The sequence below is a fragment of the Xyrauchen texanus genome, chromosome 39, assembly GCF_025860055.1.
Source record: "Xyrauchen texanus isolate HMW12.3.18 chromosome 39, RBS_HiC_50CHRs, whole genome shotgun sequence".
Lineage (NCBI taxonomy): Eukaryota > Metazoa > Chordata > Actinopteri > Cypriniformes > Catostomidae > Xyrauchen > Xyrauchen texanus.
In genome coordinates, this window is record NC_068314.1 from 31,237,618 (window position 1) to 31,255,543 (window position 17,926).

Sequence of the window (17,926 nt, forward strand, 5' to 3'; positions counted from 1 at the left end):
TTATGTCCTGAAACAAACCGTTTTTTGGGGTCGACAGCTTATAAAAATGTATTTCTGGGTTATTTAGCTTGTTTGCTGTACAACTTGTCACACAGCAGCTTTTAGACATTGTTTTGTTTTTTGTTATAAGTCATAAGTGACAAGGAGGCAGCCTCTCGCAATGCAAAGTGACGGGTGGATTGTTTTCCCCCCGTGTGGGCGTGGCCTAAATACGCTCTGTCTCTATCAGTTTGCCGCTCAATCACGAGTTATTGTCAGTACTAGTTACTACAGCCTACAGTTTGCTAGCTAGCAAAGTCATCGACTACCATCGTTTAAGTAAGTACATGTTTCCTTTTTGTGTAACGGAATATTATGTTTACATTGTTTTTAGTTTATCTTTTTAAAATATCTAAGTTAGTCATCTTTGTTCTTGCAGTATGCTGCTAGTCCAGTAGCTAGAGTGGTTAGCTCTAAGCTCTAAGCAATGTTGCTAGTAATGTTACATGTAGAAATGTAATTAGCTACTTACAGTAGTTAGCCAAAGATTTACATCTAGAAAGACTAAGTATAACTTGTGTTTTTTCTAACAAAACATAATGATGTATATAGGTTGTGTAAATGATTTTCTTTGTCCGAACAAGTATGCTGCTAGTTCAGTTCACAATGTAGCTACAGTGGCTAGCAAGTGTTAGCTAACACGTGCTGTGTTGCTACTGTACTTCTAGGATTTAAGGGGATTATGATGAGTTCTATTTCTCTGAACTGTTGTACTTTGTATGTTTGAGGACAATGCTGTGTTCACTTGAAACACTACACTGAATGAATACATCTTATGTTTAACAATTTCACTATTCCACATTTGGCTGTTCAGTTTTTCCCCGACAGCATAGCTACAGTATATTCCTAACGTTAACAATGTGGTTTTGTTCACATTTTCTTGCAGATACATTGACCAGAGCATAACCACTTATCTTCACCCAAGAGACCTACTGTTGGACAATTGTTTTGGCTTTAAAGGTAAATGCATTGTTTGTCACAATGTCTAGCTACTGGGCCAAAAGGAGAAGAATATTAAAAGGAGTTGAGAGGGACAAACAGGAAATTGAAGCTGCAAACAGTGCTCTACTTGCTGTTATCGTACCCTGGCAGCATTTGTGTGAAAATGCTGGAGGTATGTAATATGTTGCGCTAAACTAAGTGTTACATTTAAGTCCAATTCATTACATGTAACCAATAACTTCAAACGTATTTTTGAATGTCAATGATTATCAATAGGAGAAAGTCATCGCTCATTTATTGGCCCTTGGACTCCCCTGGCACCTCGTGTACAGCATGAAGTTTTCTGCTATGAAGGTATATTCTAGGCCTATGTCTTAGTGTCCAGTGTTTTAACTGTATTGAAAATAGTGCCTTTAGTTGTTGTTTTTTTTAAAATGTAGATTTCCAGAGACTCCAGAATGAGAACCAAGCCCTGAGGGATGAGAACCAAGCCCTGAGGTATGAGAACCTAGCCCTGAGGGAAAGCAATGCACCAGCAGGTGAGAACATGCACTCTTTCTTAAATTTTACTTTTTTGTGTGTGATGTAGGTCCAAAATTACCATATGCCTTTCATTTTGTAGCTTCGGATGACAGCGGCTCACTTATAGAGCAGGTGAAGCAAGTTGGGACAATGTTGAAGATGTTTGCCCGCACTGGGCAATCAGGTACAACTTGCAAACAACACCTGTGGTTGTTAGTTTAATTCCCACTGGGGCCACCTGTACATGTAGTAGACCTAGATATAAATGTCATAGTTTAGTAGTTGAGGGACCAGGACTGACTACTTTATTATTTTATTCTGGGAACCCCTGTAGGTGCAGATCAGACCCTAATGCTGCGACTTCTTGGAGAGTTTGGCGATGTTGTGCGTAGCATGGACAACAAAATGGACACTATGATGCAACATTTCAGTGCCAATGTGTCTGTTGGAGAGTTATCCCTGCCAGGGGATCTGTTACTCCCCCTAGACACCCAGGAAGATTTGGCATTGCTTGACAACATTTTGAGGCAGGATAAAGAGCTCCAGCAACGATTTGTAAGTGTGCTGATTTAGTTTATAACGCCATAGGGTAATCTAAAAAGTAAAATTAAGATTGTGCACTGCATATTCTACAGTCTGAATCCAGAGCCTGTCACATTTTACATTTATGAGAAGCTTCAGAGAAATGTAATTTGTAACATGTTTTTGTATTTTCAGCTTCGGTTTTTGGCAATCAAATGTGGGAGGGACCTAAAGACAACCGTGTGGCGAATGCTTCAGAGTATCTTCTCTAATCACCTTTCCATCAATACAACCTGGACTGGTGTAGGGGATAAAGCATGTTTTAGAGACATGTTCCTGAAGACCATTGTTCAAAGTAAGTTGGATATTTTTTTATATTTAAGTAGATGTGTATGACCTTATGCCATTCAAATGGAATGACCGATCTTTATTTTCTACAGGAGCCATCCGGAAGAACCCGGCAACCCAGGATGCCACTGATGAGGCGATCCAGGTTAACGTTACGCGTTACCTGAAAGGAGCATCTGACCGTGAAGGTGGAAAAAGGCGGCGCACAGCTGAGAGGGACCCTCAGCCGACCCCTTAAACCTAGGCTGACTACTGACACCCCAGCATCACTGACAACTGGAACCCTTTCTTTATCCGGCAGTCAGTAACATCAAGACCCCTAAAAAAAGCCTGCTAAAAGTGTCAGACTACACTCACCCAATCCACACTGTTCACTGTGGAAATTGCTCTCTTTTTCTTTTTTTCACGTGACCCTGCCTTGAGGACAGCTCCTTGGATGAATATGGGATGGTTTGTCCTATACAGGCGCACGAGGAATCACTGAAGATATGCCATTTTGCACTGCCTCATTCTGGAGGTCGGGGAAAACCGGTGATTCTTAGCCCACTATGCCACGCAGACCCCAACCACTCCAGACATTCTGATTGGCTGTGTTCTCTACAGCCAGATTTTCTGCTGTTAATTGTATTTGTTCCCACTTGTTGTCATGTGTAAGTTGAATGTCAAAATTTATATTATACCTGTTATCCTGCACATTCTTTGATCTCAATTATTTCATATAAAATTTGCTGCTTATTTCATTGTTACAGTGCTTAACTATTCTATTTTTAAATATAGCTTGTAAATCCTAGATTATGCATCTAATACTTGATATCTGCACATTATCTGGTATCAAATATTCTACTTACTGTGACTTTATTTATTATTGGCTTATTTCATTCCGTCAGTGCTTAACGATTCTATTATAGTTTGTAAATCCTATTTACAAATCCTATGCAATTGATATTGCACATTAACTAGTACCAAAAATTCTACTTTCATTCCATCAGTGTGCTTAACTGTTATTCTATTAAAAATAGCTTGGGAATACTATTTCATACCTCTGATACTTGATATTGCACATTACCTGGTACCAAATATTCTACTTCATTCCGTCACAGTGCTTAACTGTTATTCTATTGTTAAATATAGTTTGTAAATCCTTGTGCTACAGGTCAGCATTGCCGTTATAATGGTATGCTTTACTCTAAATTATTACCACTTATCCTATTGTTAGAAATGACTTGTAAATATGATGTTATACCTCAATTTATTTGGTATCCTGTACTTTCTTTAGTACCAAATATCCTCATTGCTTATGTTTATTTATTTTTTACCAAAATTTAATTGGAAACCTGCATGTTCTTTTGTGTGTGTTATACACATGTTTGTATTTTTCTGTTATTTATATTTCAGTGATCTGACATCTTGTTTCAATGACAGTTACTGTACTTTGAAATGTGGAATTAAAATGCCAAATGGAAATTTGTCTGGTTTGATCAATCATTATTCTTGATAAACTGCATGCTATAAATATTTAAAAAATATATATATATATATACAATAAGTGGCGGCAGATCGCTCGAAAATAGCGGTTGCCTCCGACGGTCCGAGGAAGGTCTGCCTTCGATATAATGGCGGATGGCCAGCAGGCCGGTAGGAAGGCGGCTGCTGCCGGCGGTGCGCCGTCAAACGTGTTTGCGATAATGCCATTCTGCCTCCAGTGCACCACCAGCGGCCCGCCGACTCATTGCTATCTGGGTAGCTGGTCCCGCAGCTCAATGGGGTAAAGATCCATAACACTCTTTTCCAATTATCTGTTGTCCAATGTCTGAGTTTCTTTGCCCACTCTAACCTTTTATTTTTGTATTTCTGTTAAAAGTTTTTTTTTCTTTGCAATTCTTCACATAAAGCCTGCACCCCTGAGTCTTTACTGTTGTTCATGAAACTGGTGTTGAGCGGGTAGAATTCAATGAAGCTGTCAGTTGAGGACATGTGAAGCATCTATTTCTCAAACTAGAGACTCTGATGTACTTATCCTCTTGTATAGTTGTACATCTTGCCATCCACATCTCTTTCTGTCCTTGTTAGAGCCAGTTGTCTTTTGACTTTGAAGACTGTAGTGTACACCTTTGTATGAAACCTTCAGTTTCTTTTGGCAATTTCAAGCATTGTATAGCCTTCAATCCTCAAAACAATGATTGACTGATGAGTTTCTAGAGAAAGCTGTTTCTTTTTTCTTTTTTGCCATTTTTGACCTAATATTGACCTTATGACATGCCAGTCTATTGCATATAGTGGCAGCTTAAAAACAAACACAACGACAATGTTAAACTTCATTCAACAAAACCAATTAGCTTTCAACTGTGGGATGTGATTTTCCAGTACCAAATTAGCAATTTCGCGTGATTACTCAAGGATAAGGTGATGGCTGTTGGAAATGGGGCCTGTCTAGATTTGATCAAAAATGACATTTTTCAAATAGTGATGGTGCTGTTTTTTTTCATCAGTAATGTCCTGACAATACTTTGTGATCAGTTGAATGCCACTTTGTTGAATTAAAGCACCAATATCCTTCCGAAACAGCTAAATCTGTACATTATTCCAAAATTTTGGCCGCGCGAGTGTGTGTAGCATATTCAGATTGCAGTCTTTTATTTTGAAACTGTTTAACCGGAAATGGTTTCCGTGGTTATTTGCTTTGCAGTATTTTTTAACGTCAAGCTACCTGAAGCACCGGCGTCTGAGTCAGTTTCGCTAAGCATAAATGAAAGATGTTTTTTGGTTTTAATTATGACAAATTAATTTTAACATGGATATGATAATGACAAATAGTGATTCAATTCAAGAGATAAGTCAATTGTCGGATGACATAATGAGGTTTTTCCATAAATAATGTAGACGAGCTCAAGTTACTGTTTTGTAATCTCGAGCGCTGTGATTCAAGCCAGTTCTTATTATCTTATTAATTTAAATATATAGTTGGTTATCTTTATTAAACTCTACTCTTGAAGCCGTGCGTGACAGTGTTTAAACTCCACGGACTATGCAGATATGGGATAACACACAGCAGTAATCAGATTAATCTGGTTTGTACTTTACTGTCCGAATCATCATTAAGATGCTTTACTGATTTATTTGCTGTTGATTATGCTGTATTAGATTAAACGAAAGTAATGCATGTCATTTTTCATTTATAAATCCAGATGTTTGAATGTTGACGTGGATCAGAACAGTCGAGAGACTCGGAACATGGAGGAGGTGAAGATATTTGATCCATCCATCCTCCATCAATGACTTGATCAGACGGGTAATTATTTTAAGTGGTGGCGTTTTTAATGGTTAGTTCACCCAAAAAACGCCTCAGACACCATTCACTTTCAATGTGTTGATAAAGGTGCAATAAAAGTCACTGGTGATGACTGATGCGCTCAGAGCCTTGCATCTCCTTTGTGTTCCACTTAAAGGGACAGTTCACCCAAAATGAAAATTCTCTCATCATTTACTCACCCTCTTGCCATCCTAGATGTGTATGACTTTATTTCTTCTGCTGAACACAAACAAAGATTTTTAGAAGAAAATCTCAGTTCTGTCACTCTATACAATGCAAGTGAATGGGTACCAGAAATGTAAAGCTATGCACATAAAGGCAGCATAAAAGTAATCTATATGACTCCAGAGGTTAAGACCATGTCTGATAGATGGGATATAATAGGTGTGGGTGAGAAACCGATAAATATTTAAGTTACTTTTTACTTTTACATTTGTATGAGTTTTTTAGTTTCAAAGTTTTAGACCCTGTTGACTTGCTTTGTATGGACCTACAGAGCTAAGATATTCTTCTAAAATTCTTCATTTGTGTTCTGCAGAAGAAAGAAAGTCAGAGACATCTGTGATGGCATGAGGTGAGTACATGATGAGAGAATTTTAATTTTTGGTGAACTTCCCTTTAAATGGGGATGGAACAACATACGGTTGAGTAAGTTATGACAGATTAAAATTTTGGGGTGAAACCCTGAGCAGAAGCGTAATATTCTGAGTAATATACTGATCAAACTGGTTACCCAGGATTTATGTCAACCTAGTCGTTCACATGCTATGTTTCCACTTGCTTTACAGATGTTGCTTATTCGGACAGTGATGTCCCATCAGAAATCCACACAGACATGGTCACAGAGGGTAACCATTGTGTGAACAAAGATCACAGGATGCCTTCAGACCCAGAGGGGATCTTGGAGTCAGAGTCAGCAGACCATACATCAGAGGAGAACATTCAACAACAAGAACATTTAACAGATATTCAGAAGCTACATATTGTTGATTATGACAGGTCTTTGGGTGCTGGCGGTTCGGAGACTGATTCTGGCAAAGCTTCCGATGACTCTGCCCTAGTAGACAATGGTCATGACGACTCGGGCGTGTTTGTTGTAACTGTGTTAGCCCGGGGTAAAGTGGAGGAGCAGGGAATAGGGATGAAAGGGGCCTCGTCCCCTTGTTCCGAGACCGGCACACCTCTTGGACCTCCTTCGCACAGGAACGAGGATGTGACAGCGGATAGTTGGAGACAGCACAGGAAGCATGTGTTTGTGCTGAGTGAGGCTGGGAAGCCCATCTACTCTCGATATGGTAGTGAGGAGGCCCTGTCTTCCACCATGGGAGTGATGATGGCTCTTGTTTCCTTCGTTCAGAGTGGAGATAATATCATTCGCTCAGTTTATTTGGGTAAGTGCCTTGTAAAATACAAGTCAAGTCATTTTTCTTTGTATAGCGCTTTTCACAACACACACCATTTCAAAGCAGCTTTACCGAAAATCATGCATTAACAAAAAATGAAACTGTAATATCTATAAAGTCTTAGTCAACATTGTGCAGTTTGATTAAATATGATTGTAAATTCTGTATAGAAATTAAACCATGATTGTATTTAGAACCCCTGTGAGCAAGCTGAAGGCGACAGAGGCAAGGAACACAAAACTCCATTAGATGTTGGTTAATGGAGAAAAAACAAAACATTGGGAGAAACCAGACTCACTGTGGGGGTCAGTTCCCCTTTTATCTAAACAGCATGAATACGATGCCAATATTAGTTATTTATGTGCAGTTCAAGTCATGGTTTTAAATTTGTAAATTAAGTAAGCGTTAAGGTGCATTGTTTAAAAAAATAATAATCTATGTATATAATTGGGCGGCACGGTGGTGCAGCGGTTTGCACTGTCGCCTCACAGCAAGAAGGTTGTGGGTTCAAACCCTGGTTGCCCCGGCCTTTCTGTGTGGAGTTTGCATGTTCTCCCCGTGTCTGCGTGGGTTCTCTCCGGGTACTCCGGCTTCCTCCCACCATCCAAAAGACATGCAGGCTAGGTTAATTGGTGTCTCCAAAAAAATTGCCCTAGGTGTGGATGTGGAGGTGAGTGTGAGTGTATGTCTGTCTATGTGTGGCCCTGCGATGGACTGGCGACCTGTCCAGGGTGTCCCCCGCCTTTCGCCCAATGTTGGCTGGGATAGGCTCCAGCCCCCCGCGACCCTGTACACAGGATAAGCGGTTGACGATGGATGGATGGATGGATTTATATAATTATTATTATTTTTTATATTTTTTTACTTTAAGATTAATGACTAATGCCTTTGAAGTCCATCCTGGATTAACTGCAGAAGTGCACATTGATGAATTGTCCTTTGTTAGTTGGCTGATGAAAGCTTTTGTTGGCAATTAAATGATAGTCTATGTACTCTATTTCAAGAATGTAGTCCATCAATAGGCAAAGGTGATGTAGGCAGAGATTAATGAGGTGCATTGCAGTTCAACCTGCAGGCCATTTCGGTGAGGTTCGGTGGGGTTCATGCTAAATCCAAGGTTCAGGTAGTGGCATATGAAGTATCCGAAGTCTTACAGTTGGAGGTGGCATAAGTTTATCCTCCATCACCAGAAGTGATATCTGGCTGGCACCGGGGTGACACATAGCAGTGGAGTCCGACACCAAGCAGGAACGGAGCTGGATCAGGCTGGCTCTGGTAACCTCAGGACATGAGACATGGAAACAAATAATTTATATTAGCGTAGATGCCATTAAATTGTAATGCAGAATTATAGACCTAACTAAAGCAGCCTAATTGTGAGTTAAAGGATAAATTAGGTGTATGCCTGTCTAAATAGACATGTCTTTAGTCTAGACTTAAACTGAGTGAGTGTGTCTGCATCCCGAACAGTGTTAGAGATACTATTCCATAGTTTAGGACCTAAATAGGAAAAGAATCTACCTCCTTTTGTGGATTTTGATATTCTAGGAACTATTAACAGGCCAGAGTTTTGCGATTGTAATGAATGTGATGGAATATAGCATGTTAAAGGTCACTTTAGTACTGTGGAGCTAGACCATTCAAGCTTTGTATGTAGTTAATAGAATTTTTTAATTAATATGAAATTTAACTCATAGCCAATGTAACAGCGATAAAATGAGGCTAATATGATCATATTTTTTGGTTCTAGTCTGCACTCTGGCTGCTACATTTTGAACCAATTGAATTTTATTTAATGAACTTGCTGGACATCCTCCCAGTTATGCATTACAATAATCTTGAGTCTTGAGATCATGATCGAATTAATTACATTCTTCGGCATCAGAACAGAGAGCATGTGTTGTAACTTAGCAATATTTCTTAGGTGCAAGAATGCTGTTTTTCAAACATTTGAAATTTGATTTTCAAATGATGTATTGGTACTAAATACAACACCTGATTTCTTCGCTGTTGAAGACGATGTAACATCGAGAGTGAAATTATATTTTAGCGGCTTATTTATAGAGGTTTCTGGTCCAATAACTAGTACCTCTGTTTTGTTGGCCGGGTACAGCACAAGACCCGTCTTCTTGGTGGTAGCTCGTGAAAGGATCAGTGGCACGCTCCTTCCCTCCGTAGTGCTAGGGTCTTCTCCTTGGGCAAGAGAGAACAACAGCCCCCCTTACGAGGGTTACAATTTTCTTGATTTATACCTTTTGCACATGCCTTATCCATCTAGATGTGCTAATGCCATCTTTCATCTCTCTGTAATGATCTAGAGTAAAATAGATCCTCAGTATCCCAATGCTGTTTGCAAGGAGCGATAAAAGGGGTGACTTGGTTTACCATAAGTTGCAACCCATGTCGGTGGAGGAAGAGATCCTGGTGCCTGAGAAATATGGTTTGCTGTGGCTGCCACCGTTTCAACACTGTACTTTGGCTCATACTTCACCTAGATGGGAGGTTGGAATGGCTCACTCCAATCAATCGTCTGATTTCTCGAGCTGAGAAATTCTTATAAATATCTTAGTTTGTGTTCTGCTGAAGATAGAAAGTCATACTCATATGGGATGGCATACAGGTGAGTAAATGATGAGAATTAAAATTTTTGGGTGAACTATTCCTTTAAGTGACAATTTTTTCAGTTGTGTAGCAATTAAAATTCATTTGCATGTTCTATTTATCATGAATGCCTTAAAGTGATGCCCCTGTGAAATTTCTGCAGTTCTGGTAGTATTTAAAATGGACTAAATGGCCTTTTCTATGACTTGTTTTTCTGTGCTTTTCTTTAGGTATGAAGTAGAGGAGTCTGTTCAGATTTGTTTTTTGTCCAGATTTATCTTGTCTATTTGTCTTGATGTAATCAACTTTAATAAAAACATTATTTACACATTCTGATGATTTGAAGTCATTTTCTTCATAGTTCAAATATTATGTTATGTCATTTCTTGGACATTAAAATATTAGTGCTATAGTGACAAACTCATACAAAAACATGGTAACCGAGTTGGAGTGGTTCAAAAGTGCAGAGTAGCATATTAACTTGACCCACAGCAATCAGGTTTATTTAATTAAAAGGGGCCCACTTTTAGCCCAATCTGGCCCCACAAAAGCCCCATAGAAGAGGGGTCATTGTGGGTCCAGTGTGATCACCCATATGGGACCCATAGGGTGCTATTTGAAGCTCACCTTGGCCCCATTGTTAGCACCCGTTTGGGACCCAATTGGGCCCATATAATGAACATCCACACGGCCCCTCTTAATGCCCACAATGTCCTAATTTTTTGCCCATGTGGAGCCGATGGACATATTTTTCTGGGCCCCATTTGGATTGCCCATGCATGGCCTTTCAAAAACCCACATGGGTTTCACAAGGAAATGTTGGCTGGGGGGTTATTAAAACTCGCTCCGGAGCAGGGTTAGCCCCGCGTTGAGGTGCCAAAGGTAGATAGTGTGAAACGTTGCAGGGTTTGAATGTTAGAGAGGAGTTGTTTAGCAACAGACAACCAATCAAATAAAGCCTCAGTACTTGCCTCGTTATATTTTCATGCGCTTTCACAAACTTTCACATGCTGTTTATACTTTCTCCATCTGAGGGAAACCGGTAGTGTCGAACAGTGGTGGCAAATGCGAAAACTTCCATGATGAAGAGACAATATTCTCTGTTTTCAAGTTATATTTCAGAATACAAAAGACAAACCGAGATTATTTGCTTGGAGACATTTCCACAGAAGAGCAGAGCAGCTCTGTCTGTCACGATCTGTATTCGTCCAGTCATTGGTATCAACACTCGAAATATGCAAATAAGAACATTAACCTGGGGTTTACGAATGAACAGTGTGAAACATCGGAAAATGAATACCCACGATCTCTAGCAAATCAATTATGACTGTAAAATAAAGGTTAATGGCTGTATGGTCATTCTGTGTCAATTCAACCAGAGGTCCCTGGCATAAAATTTAGCTTTTGCAAAATAAATTTAAGGGTGAAAGAAATACATAAATGATGATGAAAGCCAAAATATTCAATGCCACGAATCAAAATTGATGATTTATTTGCATTGTATTGTTGGTTACACATGACCCTATAATTTGGTTTTCGACCACTTAAAAACTTGTAATATTTAACACTTTATGCATGGAGCCGCATTGAGAGCCTCTAGCATTTAACTCTATAGGACCTAATAAATTAAGATACAAAAGGAATGTTTGTCATGAACCAGAATCTCAAAGGATATTTAGATATCTTTAATACTTCTGTAGTTATAGGCACTCCAACTTTGGAAAAACAACACAAAAAAGTATTTCCCCCATTTTTGGACTATACCATTGGCATGTAAAGCAAGGGGTGCTGAAGTCAACTGATTTTAGTAGTAGACCTTCTTATCTCTGTGTAAACAATTATATAATGATGCTGCAACCTTTCCAAGCTTATTTTTTTACCTTTAGTTTTGTCTAAATCATGGCTGAAAACTGACATTTTGACCCCCTCTTCAAAATAATGGATTACTCTGTAAATACTGGTCCACAGCATTTCATATTTTGTCTTTCATCATCATTTATGTTTAATAAAACAAATTCTGCTGGGGACGTTTCTGAAATTTGGTTGATTTGACATGGAATAACCCTGTTTTAAAAATGTCCTGTATCACCTTCATGTTGCAAAAGGAAATATAAAAAAATAGTGATGAAAACTGCGCTTGTCAAGCAATTTCATGGGGTCTTTAAATTGATTAACTTAAGTTTTATTACTTGATTTCTCACATAGTTGAAATTGTGTGGTTACCAAGAACTGAATTTATACAAATTAATAGGAGCAAAGTGTGATAGATAAACAAATAATAATTTAACTAGTAAAAGTTACTCTGGTTTCTTCACTCTAATGTGAAAAAACTAAATATTTATGATTTTTTTTATGGTATATTTTAATTGTAAAGTAATTGTATCACAGTTTTTTATATATAAATTAGAATGTAAGACAATCACAATTGAAAGTAATTGAAATTCCCAAAAACTAAATAAAAAAAAATGGCAAGACAAATTATGTTGATGAGAATTTGATAGATATTTGCTTAAATGGTGTGTGTCAAAGTGTGTAAATCCTTTGAATGAATTTGTTGAACAAATAAAGTTTGACTGGTTTCTTCACCTCTGTTGTCACATTCTCTCTTGTAGATGAACATACGGTTGTGTTCATGCAGAAGGGTCCTCTGGTGCTGGTGGCCGTCTCCTGCAGCCGCCAGTCAGAGCAGCAGCTCCGTCATGAGCTGCTCTACGTCTATAACCAGATCGTCAGCATGCTTACGCAGGCCAGCATCACCCGCATCTTTGAGCACAAGAAGAACTACGACCTGCGCCGTCTACTGGGCGGCTCGGAGAAGATTCTCGACGGTCTCCTGAACCTCTTGGACTCGGACCCCAGCTTCTTACTCTGCGCTGTGCACTGTCTCCCCCTGGCTTCGTCTCTCAGGGACTCCCTCAGCCAGATCCTCCAAAAGGCCATCACTCCCAACCTGGTCTTCTCCATCCTCATAGCCAAGAACCAGCTCCTCACCATAGTCCAAGAGAAGATGGTCATTGAAGATACCAGACTGGACCCTGCTGACCTCCACCTTCTGCTTAACCTCATCGGGGCCTCGTCCGCCTTCCATGCAGGGGAGATCTGGACACCCATCTGTCTGCCCAGTTTTAACCCTGACTGTTACTTTTATGCATACATTTCCTATCTGGACCCTCCAGAATGTACTGTGTGTCTGGTTCTTCTCTCCACTGATAAAGAGGCGTTTTATTCCGTGGCTGAGTGTAAGAGGAAGATCGAGGAGGCGATGCAAGCGCAGAATGCCCTGAACTCTATAGCAAAAACTCACTCGTACAGTGTTAGTCAGGTGGGAGTGTCTGATCTCAGGCATTTCATGTACAAGCCCTTTGATGTGCCAGACAACCATCGACAACTAACACAGTTCACCAGGTAAAGCATATGCATTGTGGGTTGAGAATTCATAAGGGTAAAGCTCACAAAATTAAGGGAATCATATTTCACCTCCAAAACAAAATAAAATGATAAGAAATTCAGTCTTGCCTAAAGAAAATTAAGTCTATTTTAAGACCATTTAAGGTTTGTTGCATTGTGACATTGTGCATTTTATGATCGTTAAAGTGATAGTTCACCTTAAATTTTAATTCTTTCATCATTTACTCACCCTCATGCCATCCCAAAATGTGAATGACTTTCTTTCTTCAGCAGAACACAAATTAAGATTTTTAGAAAAATATCTCAGCTCTGTAGGTCCATACAGTGTGAGGGAATGGTGATCAGACATTTGAAGCTCCAAAAATCACATAAAGGAAACAGAAAAGGAATTCATATGACTTCAGTGTTTAAATCCATGCCTTCAGAAGCGATATTATAGGTGTGGGTGAGAAACAGATCAATATTTAAGTAATTTTTTACTCTAAATCTCCACTTTAACTTTCACTTTCAGATGTGACATTTAACATTTACATGGTTTGATAGCTGAAAATAAAAGTTACATGAAACACAAACTATTCAAAATGTGTTTTGGGCTAAAATCAAATTTCTACATAAAGCCCTGTGCGACTTCTGACTTAGCTTGATAGAACAAGTCACGTTTATAACAACCCAGTTAATTAATTCAACATCTTACCTTTTGAGATGTAAGACAACTGTGAGGTGATCGTAACTTTAAGGTGTTATTTAAAATTAATTTCAAAAACTTGTTTTTTTTTTTTTGTGTGGAGACTTTGAATTCTTAATTCAAAGGTCTTAAGAATTTCTTTCGGGAATACTAAATATTTTTAACTTTTTTTCTTAAGTTACAAATTAAGAAAAAATTGGTAGTTAAGAAGAATTTTCTTAAGAACGTTTTGTGTATCTGGCCCTTGATCTCCATTCATTTGCTTTGATTGCATCTACAGAGCCGAGATATCCTTCGAAAAATCTTTTTTCGTTTGTGTTCTGCTGAAGAAAGAAAGTCATACACATCTGGGATGGCATGAGGGTGAGTAAATGATAAGAGAGTTTTCATTTTTGGATGAACTATCCCTTTAATTCCCCCATTCTCATTACTGTAATACTAAAACAAATATCTCATTCTAATTACAGTAATGTGAAAATGATTGACTACCTTATTTATGCTGATTACAGTATTACATTGCAGTTCAAGAGCAAAAAATAAATTAAATAAAACATCCACATTTCGAACATTTTTGGAGACAGTAATGTCACAATGCAGAACATTTTAATCATGCTAAAGATCATATTAAAGATCATATTAATCTCACATATGTAGGATGTTTTAAGTTCATTGTACAGAGTTTAGCTCTTGCAGCTCAAGCAATCCCCACCATACAATGAATTAATTATTTGAATAAATTGTTTCAAAATGTTTCTTTCTTTCTTAAAAAAAATTGCATTGATAATACGTACACTGATAATATCTTGCAGTATTATATATATTTTTTCTAATCAAATGTTTGTCAACAGTGTGTTTTAATGAAAACAATTTAATATCCTAATGCATCTTTTTCATCTCATTTACGCTATATTTGACCAAATCAAAAACCCTTCGTCTACGTTTTTGTAAGTAATTTCAATTCTATCAGGAAGACTCGCAGACTTGAGTGAAATTTCAGATGACATTTATTTGATGAATAAAACACAGAAAAGTAATGTCTCTCTTTGGCGTAGGCCCCGTCTGGCGGTCTGAAGAAATTGTACTCAGAACCGTCATATCCTGCCAGAGATAGGAGGCAGGGGCGAGGAGCCTACCCCCGTGTGGGACAGGGCTCAACTGGTGGTGGTGGGGTGGTGGAGGTTGCCATGTTAGCACACTGAAACAGCAGTTTGATTGATTGTGAGCAGACTTATAAAGCAACGGCTTACATGTGATTGGCTTGGAATCATCCAGATAATGATGCGATGATGTACAGCTGCTAGTCTTCCCGCTAGAACTACGCTGCACTTGCATCACGAGATTAACACACTGCTATTAAGGCAGCCCAAATTGCAAGTTTGGGGCATTTTACGTGTTGTGAACACCTTTATGGTTATAACCAAAAAAATGAATGTGCTTTGAAGTTTAACTTTGTGTTTCCAATTTGCAAGTGTTTTTTATTTGTACTTGGTATTCATGTAAAATGTTGTAACCTCTCTAGTTGCTGAAGCACTTTGCTGCGAGTCAAAGCCTCATGAAGAACACACTTAAACTGCCTTTGAAAAGTATCTAAGAGCTTGCAATGTTCACTATAGCTGAGCTCATGGTCACGGTCACACATATTTGAAACAGTTATTTTACGGGAGAACTGAAAAAATTGAAAGCCTGTTTTCTTAATTTATGCTATTATTTAAGAAGAGATGCAGATGAATGGAGACTGTAAAGCTCTTTTATGGAGAGCACTCTGCTTGTCATGAGATTGTGCGCTACAATGAGGCACCACTAATATACTTTTTTGAAAATATTGAGAGTGAGAATGACAGACAAACACAAATGGGATCTAAAAGAGTCATAGACAAATACACCTATGTTTTCGCCCCTTCCGTGCCTCATGGGTTTTTTGTATGTGTGCCTCTGCAGCCCTGAAATGGAAGCCCCTTACAGCAGTGAGGAGGAGAGAATGAGACTTCTAGACCTGTACAGAGACCTGCATGGCCGTATCCACAGTACCTCACGCCCCCTAAAGCTCATCTATCACGTGGCTGAACGTGAGACTCTGCTGGCTTGGGTATGTGAGCAGTATCTGATGTCAAACGCATCTGTTCTTAGTCCTTTGAGAAACATGTTGATGTTGTGATTTCTAGCTCACTCTAGTTTCACAGGGTCTCTGCAGACACCTTGAGAGAGAACGTGTGTAACTTTTAATTATAATCTCATCTCCCAGCTTAATATGCAAAGACAGCTATAAGTAAGCTATTTGTTGGTTGATTACCCCAAAAATTCGAGCTCTTTTTTTCGCTCTGATTGTTTGAGCATCAACATTGGCTTAACAAAAGGCGTGAGTTTGGGCGGGGCCATCTGTATTTTCCGACTAATGGGAGACCGGGGCAACGTTTGGGAAACATGTTTGAAAACAGTCATTATTTTTTCAATTCTGTTCGGCGACACTTGTTCTGGGTTTTTACGGAACTTTCAGTGTATTTTAAAAATGTGATTTCCAGGCCTGTAAAGGCTGTAAAGTATTTTATTGGCTTGAATTCTTTCTCGTGAATGTAATCTCTATAAAAACCTTATTCATAAATTATGAATGATTGGAAAAGTCATGGAAATGTATTGATCAAACGGTGTGGAAACCCAGGCAGAAAGCACTTAAATTACACACTTTAATTCAATTTCTCATCTCAGGTCACAAGCAAATTTGAATTGTACACCTGCTTCAGTCCTCTTGTCACAAAAACCTGCGCCATTAAGGCCATCACCAAACTGCTGCGCTGGATTAAGAAAGAGGAGGAGCGTCTATTTATTCGATACCCTCCGAAGTACTCCACCACCCCCAACCCCAACAAAAGCTCTAAAGGAGGTAAGAGAAGAATGGCTTCCTGTTTTTCTGTAAATGCTATTCACAAGATCCTTCCATCTACTGTTAATCTACATTGATTTTGTTTCAGATGCACACTCATAGACTGACCCACCTGCGATCTGACCACTTAAATGGCTGCAATCCCTGCATTTACACTTAGCAACTCTATCAAACTTCGTTTAGTAGTACAATGGTGTGGAGTTAACCAAATGATACCAATCCAGAGTTGGTTCATAATTTGATACATCATGCTGCTGGTTTTTTTTCTTTCTTTTTTTTTTCCAGTCTTACAGAGTTTGTGGCATTGACCGTGAGCTATAATTGAATTGTTTTACTTCACCGTAAAATACTTTTTTTAGTTGTTTAATTACATATAGGTTAGAAATGTTTGTTTGGCTAGGAAATTAAATGTTTGTTGAATTGGTCTCCCCATGTCAAAATCAAGAGGCAAGCTATTTATTATGGCTTGAAAAGTTATTCTGATTATGTCTAGGGAGTGGTGGTGTAGTGGGCTAAAGCATATATCTGTTAATCAGAAGATCACTGGTTCGAGCCCCACGGCCACCACCATTGTGTCCTTGAGCAAGGCACTTAACTCCAGGTTGCTCCGGGGGGATTGTCCCTGTAATAAGTGCACTGTAAGTCGCTTTGGATAAAAGCGTCTGCCAAATGCATAAATGTAAATGTATGTCTCATTTAGCATGCATACATAGGCTGTGCAAACCTTTACATCGCACCATTTTCAGTTTTTCTTATGTACTTTGTGATTTTTTTTGCTGTTTAGTATTTGAAACCAAACCTTGCTTCATTTTAATAAAAAACTATTTTGACAAGCTGCAATATATCAGTACACTTTAAAGAGGATGACAGTTCATTAACAAAATCAACTTTACTGTGATTTGTTTTCTCTTTTTGGTTTCCTTTTTGACTTTCCGGCCTATTTTGACATTTACTGTTTTTGGCATGTGCAAACTATTATGACGTCATCATATTGACACTGTAAATATATGAGTTTTAAACCACTGGACATAATAGTAAAAAATGTGCAATGTATAATATTTGGAGAAATATATTCTTGCTATTTTCTCAAGGTTCGTTTTTCTGGAAAATGGATTTGTTCAAAACAATGTTATTCAGATGAATACTGCATTGGTGCTGTAATAAATCTCTGAAGTTGCTCAAATTATATCTTGTATTTTTTGTTATTTACTGACTAAACTATCTTAAATGTAGAGCAACAAATGGATAGAAAAGGTCAATATTGTTTA

At 38.5% G+C, this 17,926-nt stretch overlaps 2 protein-coding genes across 4 annotated transcripts; both read left to right on the plus strand.

The window, feature by feature from the left end:
* The first annotated feature begins 25 nt into the window (after nucleotides 1-25).
* On the plus strand, nucleotides 26-3,828 carry LOC127632933 (uncharacterized). The gene is made up of 8 exons (XM_052111777.1): nucleotides 26-318; nucleotides 926-1,153; nucleotides 1,258-1,335; nucleotides 1,422-1,520; nucleotides 1,604-1,687; nucleotides 1,838-2,058; nucleotides 2,221-2,380; nucleotides 2,466-3,828. The coding sequence occupies exons 2-8, from the start codon at nucleotides 1,021-1,023 to the stop codon at nucleotides 2,609-2,611; spliced, it is 921 nt and encodes a 306-aa protein (XP_051967737.1). The 5' UTR covers nucleotides 26-318; nucleotides 926-1,020; the 3' UTR covers nucleotides 2,612-3,828.
* Nucleotides 3,829-5,085: 1,257 nt separating this feature from the next.
* LOC127632901 (vacuolar fusion protein MON1 homolog B-like) lies at nucleotides 5,086-17,807 on the plus strand. Of its 3 annotated transcripts, none has more exons than XM_052111732.1 (7): nucleotides 5,086-5,441; nucleotides 5,559-5,693; nucleotides 6,472-7,074; nucleotides 12,300-13,092; nucleotides 15,719-15,866; nucleotides 16,484-16,658; nucleotides 16,747-17,807. In XM_052111732.1, exons 3-7 carry the CDS (start codon nucleotides 6,519-6,521, stop codon nucleotides 16,758-16,760), a joined length of 1,686 nt encoding a protein of 561 aa, XP_051967692.1. In that variant the 5' UTR covers nucleotides 5,086-5,441; nucleotides 5,559-5,693; nucleotides 6,472-6,518; the 3' UTR covers nucleotides 16,761-17,807. The 3 variants fall into 3 exon arrangements, with proteins under 3 accessions (XP_051967692.1, XP_051967691.1, XP_051967693.1); XM_052111731.1 differs by having other exon boundaries at nucleotides 5,559-5,662; XM_052111733.1 differs by lacking the exons at nucleotides 5,086-5,441; nucleotides 5,559-5,693 and adding an exon at nucleotides 6,125-6,257.
* Nucleotides 17,808-17,926: the final 119 nt, after the last annotated feature.